Source organism: Plectropomus leopardus, chromosome 9, assembly GCF_026936395.1.
Source record: "Plectropomus leopardus strain MGB_pleo_1.0 chromosome 9, ASM2693639v1, whole genome shotgun sequence".
NCBI classification, from domain to species: Eukaryota; Metazoa; Chordata; class Actinopteri; order Perciformes; family Serranidae; genus Plectropomus; species Plectropomus leopardus.
In genome coordinates, this window is record NC_142184.1 from 29,113,214 (window position 1) to 29,124,582 (window position 11,369).

Genomic DNA, 11,369 nt, shown 5'->3' on the forward strand with positions numbered 1-11,369 from the left:
TGCATTAGAAAATTGGGGGGGGGGGTGCTACCTGGCATCGGGGACCAGACCACAACCAGATTTGGTCCTAGAGACTCAATGGCTATGGCTTTGCTGTATTATAATGCTAAATATGGTTATGTTTTATGGGTAGACCTATATTTCCAGCTATTTATGTAACTGTAATAACACAGGACTTTAGCCTATTCTACAATGAAAGAAAGAGAAATGCTTCCAGACCAGTCAGCGGTTGCAACAAGTGATTTGATGGACAGAGCGCGTTTGGTTTTCATTAGATCGTCTCGACACTGACCCCCTGCCCCATCTACAGTAATATGAAACCAGTCTTCTGGCAGGCTCACTGTGCGGAAGAGCCGAGCAGAGCTGATGCAGTCTGCACTGCTTCCACTACCCGCTCCGCAGGCTGAGCTGCGCAGCCACACACAGAAGCTCCGCACGTAGTAACAACACACCACCGTAACGTGCAATGGCCAAGAAGCAGTGTTCACGGGCATAGATGGTAAACCTGTGTAGTCTTCGCCGAGGGATTATTAGTTGTTTTTTTGTTCCTGGAGGTGTGATATCGCAACCATGGTGTGCTGTCAGACTCCCAGAAGTTTACGCAGAGGCGAATGGGGCTTCGCTCCTCTGCTGGCTGCCGCGCTGCTCAGTCTTCTGTTCGCAGGGATGCAACAAACCACAGCGTTTCCCTCCTGGAGGTTAGAGGTATGCTGTGACCACTTGATTATGTGTAGGAACTCTGACTACACCTGTGAAGTCCAATATATTATCTAGGGTGTACTCAGCAAGTTATATAATAACTAAGTTGTTTCCTTTAGAACGTCAAAAAACTCAACACCAAACTCCATTGAAAATTCTGTGACTTTATATTTGCCCTACGTGTCCGCGAAGCTGCATATTAGAAATACTATGTTTTGGTTATTTTTTTATAATTAAAAGCCACTTTTCAATTCGGCGTATACAGTACTGTTATTACACGAGGCAGCACTTATTTCAAACAACAACTAACTTCGTAAGTAAATAATTGGAGTCCTATTCACCGTCTTGCACTAATACAGTAATTGCGAGAACAAATTGGGATTTTAACTGAAAAAAAGCGATATTGGTGGATCCTTTGTACGCCGAATTCACCGAAAGCAAATGCAGATTGATCGTGTGCGTTATTATGTGCTGTAAAGCTATGTACGTTTGACCGTCAGCGAAATAAAACTGAATTCTAACATTTTTTAATGAAGTATGGTCTTCAGTAGAAAACGAGATATCAGTTTGAGGATTGTCAGAACTGACAGAATGACTGATTTTTTTTTTACAAGCACCATCCACATTATTTTCTTTTATTGTTCATATGCAGAAGTTCTGCATAGGATCTGTCCATGCAATATCATGTCCTCACTTTCTTAAAATATATCATTAGTTGGACATCGTAATATGAAATCACTCAGTTATAATTCACCCATTACAATATGTATCACATTCAATTCATTTTCTGTTAAGGTGGAGAAGTTAGATGAACACCATAATTAGATTAGGCAATGGAATGGATCCCTGTACAGTAATATCTTCAGTGAATTGAATAAATGTGTTCCTCCAGACTGCCACCCACCCAGTGTGATACAGAGCCTGAGGGATGGCTTTATGTCATTTCCTTTGCCACACACTCTCATTATGTGTCAATCAAGAAGACTGCTGTTGAGGATTACATAACTGCCTTAGATAAGCTTCTAGTAGGCCACCAGACTGAATTAAAGCATCTGTAAAAGACACAGAGTCCAAAATAATCAGTTATTAAATACAGTTTGGCAAAAAGCGCATTTAAATGTGTTTTCTTGTATGCTTAATGAAAATAATGCACTGTTTGCATGATTCAAAATCCAGAGATGTATTGGAATATGCATAAAAACACAATATTTTTAGATCCACATTGCTTTATTCTGTTGAATTATATGCAGAAAATAGTCTTTGTTGGATGGAAATCATAATATCTGTTTTAACGTTCTGTGGGACTGAGGTCCAGCCACTAGACTCCCCCCAGGATCGTCTGGGATTTGTCTTCAGATGCTTTACCCTCCGACTCAGCGCTCACCACTGGCTTCAAGGTTTAGTCTAGCACGTTTGTTTCGGCCCTCACGCTTTTACAGCTCATCTTTATTTGTGCCAAAGTGTGAAATTAGATTTGCAGTGACTATAACAAGGCATGACAGAATGAACTACACTGGCCTTACTACGTTAAACACCTCATAAATCACAGAACACACAACTCCAGTGTGTTAACTGATGTCAGGAGAGCAACTGTTGGATAAAGCAATGACCTGAACGTATAATGCAATGCAGAAACAACATATTTAACATCAGAGCGAGAGAGGCCAACAGGTTCAAGAGTAGTGTGGGACAGCCTGCCAGACTGTCTGCCCCTGTTTCACTATTTTGGTAAGGAAATGAAGGAAGTGCTGCATCTATTAGTCTTGACTGGGCGAAGCAGGAACAGGAACCAGAGGATAGGGTGTAGAATACAAAGTGAAAGGAGCGTCTTTGATGTTCGTGTGCCGTCTTCAGGACTTTTCCCTAGCAAGGGAACACGTGCTAGAGCACATGTTGCATATTTGAATAATTTTTCACTTCTGAAGAGGTGAAATTCTCAAATAAAAAAAACAATGAAATAAGAAAAGCCAGCATAATTTGTATTTTGTGCAGCAGAAATAAGTTGTCGTTCTCTCCTCTTCTGTTTTTCATCTTGTTATATCGTGAAGTTTTGGAACCACACTTTAAATACCACTACAATGATTTTTTTAACCTAATAGTAGAATATGATTGTATACAACAGTAAGGCCAAGGTATGCTTTAAACAAACTAGTTTTTACCAAGTGTTGTCTCACCATGTTTACAGCTCTGGATGGACACACTTAAAGAGATACTTCACCCTATAAAATGACCATTTGTATATCAGTTACTCACCCCATGTTGCGTTGAATTTGTGGAGAAAAGATGGTTTTATTTGCATGCCTCCAAGGTGAACACAGAATTCTAAAACAGGGAACATTCTTAATGAATTGAAGTAAATGGGGTCCATGTTTAACAACAGAAGACATATATGAAAACATTTGTTTACAAACTCTCACATAACTCGCGCAGTATAATCCAAGTCTCATTTATCGAGTAGTATGGTCAGTACCGCAAAAAGATGCATTTTCCATGGATGTATAAAGAGAGCTGGATACAAAATTTCTTTAAAAGTTACAAAAGTTGAAAGATGCATGAATGCCCCCCAAAAAAGCTCTATTTCCACAGTATGAAATAACCTGGGCTTCTGCAACATGGAGCCCATAGAGCAAGGGTACTAGAGACTTTTGACAGCCAAATGGCTAATTTTCCCCAGCCAAGAGGCCACCTGCTGGTTTAGCCCTCCACTAACTTAATTGTGGGGCTCTTCTAGACTTTTCAATATTGGCTCATCAAATGCATAAAAATCCTGAGTCATTTTCGACTTGGTTGTGATGCTCAAAAAATGTATTCACTGATTTACAGACGTACTTTTCACAATGTAAGACAAGACATGACGGGTGGGATCCGCAAGTTGTAATTACATGTTTTACCACTATGTAAAATTGGCTTCAAAGCCTGGTAGTTTTCCTGAGGGCTTACATTTTTGTTAAAATGTAACACTTCCTCCAAGAAGAAGTGGCTCTGAGCTTGTTGGAGAATGTGCTTATAAATGAGCTCCTCTTGAGCAGAGTCCAGAGGCACAGGTGTTCCCAGGTATGAGACTGTTTATAATGACAAATTAATGACAAATGAAAATGCATGTATTTGGCAACTACTGAGCATACAACTGAGACTTGTGTTATACTGCACAAGCTGTGATAGGGTTTTGTGAGTGGTGGTTTTGATATAGTCCGACTGAATTGATGAAAAATTTTAACGTGTTTTGTATTCTCTGTTTGCTGTGGAGGCATGCAAGAAAAACAAAATTTTCTAAACAAAATTAAGGTAACACATGAGTAATTGATTGACAAATGGTCATTTTGCAGGTGAAGTATTTCCTTAAGGCAGCAAAAGGCCAGCTGTCATGGAGACAAGTGAGATGCGATGAATTGTACAAATGGGGGTAATAGCATGCAAACTTCTGTCAGTTTCGCCTTGAAGGATTTTGGAGTGTTGTGCATTTCTGCTCACTTAAAAAGTGATGGCAGTGGTTGTGTGAAAAAAAAGCTTGAGACAGGCTACTTTCACACCTCTGCACACCTGGCCAAACGCTGTGTAAAGTAGGTGTGTTTGTTGGATTGTCTGCTCTGGAAGGACTTCAGATTCTGAAAGGACATTCCCAACACTGTTAGACAATCCAACTTAGTCTTAAGCGTATCGAGGCCTTTACACTTCTTGCTGCAGCCAGTATGTTGTTGGCAGGCTGTCTTCATCCCCTCACATCTAAAACAGTCTTTCAGTTTTAATGCATGTCTCCTGAAATCCTTCTTGAATTTATCAGTTAGGAAGGGAAGCCTTCCTGTTTTCAAGTACAAAATGGGCTCCTTGTGTCAGAATCACAGCTCGACTTTAAGTGTTGGAAAGTGGATTTATTACTTAAACCCATCTTCATAAAAAGTTATAGATCTTATCATCTGGTGCGATCGCTATTATGGAATATTGCAGCCAAGACAAACTACAACTTTACTTCAGTTACAGAATATTTATGAAAGTGCTAAAAATGCAAAGCACCCATAGACAGCCTTCCAAAGCTATAAAAATTATTGTAGGATCCAGGTTTGATGATTTGGAGTCCATGTTGCCCATTCCCAAAGGGGCATCACATACAACCCATCATACTTTATGTCTGGAAAGCACTTTTACTGCTGACCACTTCCCGTTTCCATGAGATGGAATGCCCTTGCATGAAAATCTAATACATAACATTCAGATGCAAGTCACTGAACTAACAGTAATAGAGAACAGTCGTAACTGTCAAGTCTTCAACTGGAGTTCAGTGTCTGCAGTTTCAGAAGTCAAAGCCTTTCCAAGGCTTGGAATATGTATTGATTTTTAACAAAAAAATATTTATCTCATTGAACTCTCTTCGAAACTTAAAGCCAGGGTAGGTAGTTTCAATTTGGTGTCATTAGACAAAATCCTTTGAGCGTACTGTAATTCAAGTGAACTGAGACAACACAAAACCTCTGCACCACCTCTTGGCTCTGATTTTAGGCTTTCGAAAATCCAGCCTGGGACAGAAGACTGTCACAAGTCATTTCAGAGAAAGGGCATTCCTATTGGCTGCTCTACAAATGTAGATGCACATGCACGTCCCTTCATAAAAAGCCTAATTCAGTGGTGCAGAAACCATGATGAGAAAGTTGCTATTCTAGCATTGATTCTAGCAGATAGCCCAGCTCTGTTGCTGCGTTACGCAGGTTAGACCCAGTGCTGCTAGTGGTCAAACCAGCCTGCTGTGACCACTGAACTTGAGTTGCCGTAGCCGCCAACCAAAGCTCCACCCCCAAAATCAGAGGAGGGTTAACGGGATGTAGTATCTAGCTAATTCTTGTTTCATTTGTGGTCTAATAAAAAAAGAGAGAGTCCTACAATTAAATAAAATTCTATAATTCAGTGCAGGGGAAACACTAGGTTACCGTATGAAGTGCACGCATATGCAGGTGCTCTTCTAGAACTGAGAGGGGGGAGCTGCAGGGGGAAGTGCATTTTCAAATTCTGACGTTTTTTTCTCCCCTTTCCAGAAAACTGCTTTAATCCATGTTGATCCCAATAATGTCTTCAAAGGACCAGTTCCAAACTCCACTTCAGAGTACAGTGAATAATTAAAGGTTTTTCTTTGTCCAAGGAAGAAGCTTACACCACTGTGTTGCTCATCGGGATCCGCAAAGAGGCCCGGTCACAAGTGCTACACCTCTCCAGGAACAAGCGCTACACCCTCACCCCAGAGCAGCTCAAATGGGACAAGTTCAAGCTAACATACAAGTATTCATTTGCAATTCTTGTACTCATTAAGACAGCAGCTAAGCACAGTTGTAGAAAATGGAAAAAAAAAAAAAAAAAAAAAAAAGAAAAGGGAAGCAGATGAAAAACACCAGAGAGCATTAGACTAGAGTTGGTTTTGGCAGGAAAACACAAGCACAGATATTTTTCAGTTGAAAAAGGCAAATGAAATCAGATGGTGATTGGTGCAGTTTAGCAGCACCTTAATGGAATAATTTACCCCAAATTAAAGAGCAGGTAAATGTCCTCTCACCCCATGTAAGTCAAGATGCCCATCAAAGGTTGTAGGACCAATAAAAGCCATGTACAGGACTCTCTGCTTGCATTTGTCAGAGGGGAAAATAAAAGACTCTTGCACCCACACTGGAATTTCTTGGGTATACTTTAGGACTAACCCAGTGAGAAGATCCAGAGACACTTTGTTCTCTCTGGAGCTGTAAAAAGATAATCACATAAAGTCCTTTTGGACTGAAAGAGGTGCGATCATTGGGTTTTGGCAAACGAACTTTAGTGGACAGTAGACAAGCCAAATTTCAGTCCTTCCTGAATTAGTAACATGATAGCTTTATCTCTTTCATATTGACAGTGAATGTTACCAGTGGATCGCTATCTGATTCTTATTAAAAGTATCTACATCAGTCTAACCCTTGTCAAGACTTAAGAGAATATCAAGTAATGGAGCTGTACTCGCAGTGCTTGTGGGAATTCTGTCTGAACAGTAGCCATTGTGTTTTGGCAGATTCCTCTGCTGTAGAGGAATGTGTGTAGAGAGCAGTATTAACTACATAATGCTGTTGTGTCTGAGCAGGTTGGTCTCCTTCCCTACAAACTTGATAAATGCCAGCGACACACGGCGAGGCATCGCCAAGGCCTTTGGCATGTGGAGTGATGTCTCGCCGTTCAGCTTCAGAGAGGTGCCAGCTGACCAAGAAGCAGACATGAAGATCGGTGGGTACTCAGCATGTGGCTGCATCAATCCCCAACAGATGTTCCTTGGCTCCAAGCTCCAGACTTCTGCTCTGTCGTTACTGTTTTCCTCTCCGTGCTGTCATCGCAAAAATGTCTTTGCCTCCAAACTTATTAAATCACACCGCCGCGACTATATTACCAAGCTTATATTCAGCATGATTCATAATTCCAAATGAAAAAAATAAATGCTTAACAACTTCCATACATGTTTGCCCATGGCGAAGCAGTCTAAATTATGTTTTATCTGTCCCATTGGGTGCAAACTCCAGAGTCCTGCATAAATTCTCAGTGACAGTGAGAGGAATGGTTGTCATCCTGCGGGGTGAAGGCTGAAGAAAAAGCTCTGTCTTTTGTAATTCATCATTCCCCCGCTGTTGTCTGCACAGAGCACAAATAATGGAGTGAGGGTTTCCCTCCTCGGCTCTGAGGTATGTCTCTCTCTCTCTCTGTCTTGGCAGGCTTCTACCCAGCCAACCACACAGACTGTCTGCAGTCCTACTTGCACCATTGTTTCGATGGCATCACAGGAGAATTGGCTCATGCATTCTTCCCGCCAACTGGCGAGATCCACTTCGACGACCACGAATACTGGATTCTGGGAAACATGCGCTTTAGCTGGAAGAAAGGCATGTGTCTTTATCATGTTTGTTGAAACTGCTAATATTTAACCCATAAAGTGATGGATACAGCAGACACTGAGCTGGACAGCTCGTGGGGTGCACGGCAACTGAAAGAGAAAATAATCAACAGTATCTATGTTGTAGGGGTTTGGCTGACGGATCTTGTCCATGTGGCAACTCATGAAATTGGACACGTCCTGGGACTCATGCACTCCATGGACCCGAAAGCTATAATGCACTTGAATGCAACATTGACAGGGCGTAAGCTAATCACACAGGATGAAGTGTGGGGTTTGCACCGTCTCTATGGTATGTTCACAGTCCTTCTTACTTTTCTCACAGAACACAAATGGGAGCACTCTTCTTTTGGGCTTTGACATCTGTAAATACACCTGAAAACGCTGTGAGTCATCCAGTACACAGGATGTCCAGAAGTAGTAAGTCAAAGGGCAATGGTCTTGAAGACATTATGCAAATCATTCAAGAGGTGAACCATTCAAGCCTGATGCATGATTGGAAAACGTCCTCAAGACCTAAAGAGCAAATCCAGTGTTCGTGCGAGAATCAGACAAAATAATAGGCCTGAAGGCCCAAACCTGACAGACGTATCGGAATGAAGAATTTTGTGTCATAGGGGAAGACAACTGGCGCTGCATCCTAGAAGGCTTGCAGCAATTTAACAACTTCTGCGACGGGTTCCATGACGTTGGTGTTCAATGTTTAACAAGCAGAAGCCAAAGAGAAATGATGATGTTGGTGCTGTCCGGTGGAACAGTAAAGTTGGTTCCTGGCACTACTTTTCCAATCACCTGTACTTGTCATAAAAGTTGGCAAGCTGTGATTGTCTCTATGCCAAGTCAGGGCAAGAATTCAAGAACATGACTGATAGCTTCATCTTACACAGTGACCATCTCCAAAGGCAAAAATGTTGTGCCGTCTGATCCCAGCATTAGAAGCATTACGTCTAGATACATGCATGAGGAGCCAGCTGTACAGAACCTATAATCCATTTTTGGCCGCAATCAACAAGAATGTAGACCACAGTGTTTGTCTTTGAACGTGGCATTAATGAATGCTGTATAAATGACTCATGACTCATCATTAGTGTGTATTACGGTGAGTCATTTTCGTTGGAACAAAAAGTATATTGGAGATCCAAATATTTTTGCTGCTGACTTGTCTGATCCTCCTTCTTACTCCCATCTCCCCCTTTCCTCCAGGATGTTTGGACCGGTTATTCATCTGTCCAGCCTGGGCTCGGAAAGGCTATTGCGACAGCAAGCGTAAGCTGATGCAGAAGCACTGCCCCTCCAGCTGTGATTTCTGTTACGGTAAGACGCAGCAGCAGAAAGCAGCAGCAGTCCAGGGGAAGAAAAAAAAAGGTTTTCTCTCAATTGAGCAGCGTAAGGAGCTGCTGTGAACCGTTTGCCAATGGAGCAACGGGAGCCAACAGGTCCAGCCATGCAGAGCAGCGATGGGAGTTTTCAAGAATCTGATTTGAAGGGAGATTACACTGGCCACTGGAGGAGTTTGTGTTTAGTTCTGGAGAATACCAGCGTCCCCAGGGAGAGAATGTGTGTTTTACCCCAGACCACTAACAGAGCTGAGCAGGTACCTGTTTATAGCTGCATGCATACCAAATACTGATAACACATCAGTAATCTGACAGCCCGAAGCCACTTTAGGTTTATTGTGGGACACACTGGTGCTCAGATCTGCTGTTGCATAACAGGAAATGTCTCTTCTTAACCATCATAGCCCATAGATTGTTGTGGCTCTCAGAGATTTTTTTGTCAGCAACAAGGGACAGTGCGGAGAGAGGCAAGAGGATACGATTCCTGGCTCGCAGTAATCTGTTCCTCATTGTTGATTGGGAGACGTTGTACGGCTGTGGAAAATTCCTGAGTGACTCCAAACCGCTGGAATTTCAGACTGTGGCTTGAGGGTTAGAGACACACAAGGTCAATTTGGATTTTTGCGGCATTAACGAGAGCGACTGTTTTTTAAGCAGACTTTGAGTTGATCACAAGGCGGCCTGTTGTGTTTGTCAGAAACCAGATGGGAGAGATTATATTGATAAGACAGCCGCGGCGCCGGCAGGTCAGGGGTTGTGAAAAGCATATTAAGTGTCTGACGTGATAAGGTTTCTATCAGAAATTTTGACGGTAATCAGAGTTTCAGCGAGGGAAAGTTGTAACATCTCCAGACTGTGAAGTACACTGAGGTGTAGGATGACCGTTTTTGTTCTTCATTGCTTTCAGATGATTGTTGTACGGTCAGGATCGTTTTAAGATCATTAAAGATCATTATGTGTCTTATCTTGGAGCATCATCCTAAGTGTTTTCCTCTAATCCTCTTCAGAATTTCCTTTCCCCACTGTGGCTCCCACCCCGACACCCCCGAGGACCAAACACAAGCTGGTTGTCGAGGGCAAGAAGCTGACGTTTCGTTGCGGGAAGAAAATAGCATCGAAGAAAGGCAAAGTATAGTGAGTACCTCTCTAATCAATCTACCTTACCGCTGTGATGCTAAAGTACAATTTCTGAACGTCCGACTCCTGTTTCAGCTGGTACAAGGACGGGGAGCTGCTGGAGTACTCTCACCCCAACTACATCTCCTTGAAAGACGACCACATCACTATAGTGGCCAATGCCATCAACGAAGGCTTATACACCTGCATCGTGAAGAAAAAAGAAAAAGTTCTCACAAACTACTCATGGAGAGTGCGTGTGCGCTTCTGAAAGCTTCGGCACACTGAACAGGAGACGTTCACTCACATGGTCACAAGGAGACCTCATCACTAGGGCACATATTTCTGTTTTTTTTTTTGTCTTTCCTGTATCTTTCACATACAACTGTCTATTCTTGTCATTGTGTAAATGCATTTTAATAAATGTTCCGTGACAAGTAGAACTCCAGTGAAAATACCACCTGACTGTGAAAAGAAGTTTATGACAGAGGTTGTGGTTTCCATTTTATTTGGTGATGAAAGATCCTTGCAGCGCTCGTCAGCTGTTCAGGACAATATCGTCTATTCAAGGTTCATCCAGCCTGGATTTCTTCAAGACTCTTGCTGCTAAGGCAGGAATGGTCCAAGGCCATCCAGGGGTTTTTGGGGGTGCTAGTATTAGCTAAATTGGAGAATGTATAGGAGTATCACAGTATAATCCACTACAGGTCCCTGAGAAAATATTGCATCCAAAGAAACATCAATGTCCCTGATGCATTTTTGATTAGGGGGTTGAAAAAGTGACATAAGCTCTTGCTTAGATGCATGCCATTTTAACAATTTACACACTGACCAAACTAAACTACAAAAGCCAGAATAAGCAATGTTGTCTACAGCCTTTGGAACTATTTGGACCTTAAACCACATATGGAACACCTCAGACGTCTAGCTTACTTTACTAGCCTCACATTGAAGCCAGCAGTCTGCCTCCAGAGACAGAGCAGTCAGTTCCACCAGCAGCTCTCCTTCCAAGCTTATTCAACACATCAGGTGTAATAATCTGCAGAGGGGCTCCGGTGGGGGCGGGGGGAGATAGATAAAACTGATTAATGAACATTTCCATTTAGTGCTGGCTCAAGACGTCCCAAGATGAGGGTTTTTTTTCTGTGCCTGTTCCTGTGAAAGCAGTGAGCGGTCTTGCAGGGAATGAAACGTTACTGTACTGTTTATTTTTCTTCGGCTCAAAATCAAAGAATTTATTGGTGTAATTCTGAAGTCGCAGAGCCATTTGAAAACAAAGGCAGAGCAAAGTCTGGGCCCCTTTTCCCCCTGAAAGAACAAAGTACTGA

At 42.2% G+C, this 11,369-nt stretch overlaps 1 protein-coding gene across 2 annotated transcripts; it reads left to right on the forward strand.

Moving 5' to 3' along the window:
- The first annotated feature begins 367 nt into the window (after positions 1-367).
- On the forward strand, positions 368-10,498 carry mmp23ba (matrix metallopeptidase 23ba). Of its 2 annotated transcripts, none has more exons than XM_042491077.2 (8): positions 368-705; positions 5,828-5,964; positions 6,791-6,930; positions 7,410-7,577; positions 7,716-7,880; positions 8,792-8,902; positions 9,933-10,059; positions 10,138-10,498. In XM_042491077.2, exons 1-8 carry the CDS (start codon positions 571-573, stop codon positions 10,310-10,312), a joined length of 1,158 nt encoding a protein of 385 aa, XP_042347011.1. In that variant the 5' UTR covers positions 368-570; the 3' UTR covers positions 10,313-10,498. The 2 variants fall into 2 exon arrangements, with proteins under 2 accessions (XP_042347011.1, XP_042347012.1); XM_042491078.2 differs by having other exon boundaries at positions 5,832-5,964.
- Positions 10,499-11,369: the final 871 nt, after the last annotated feature.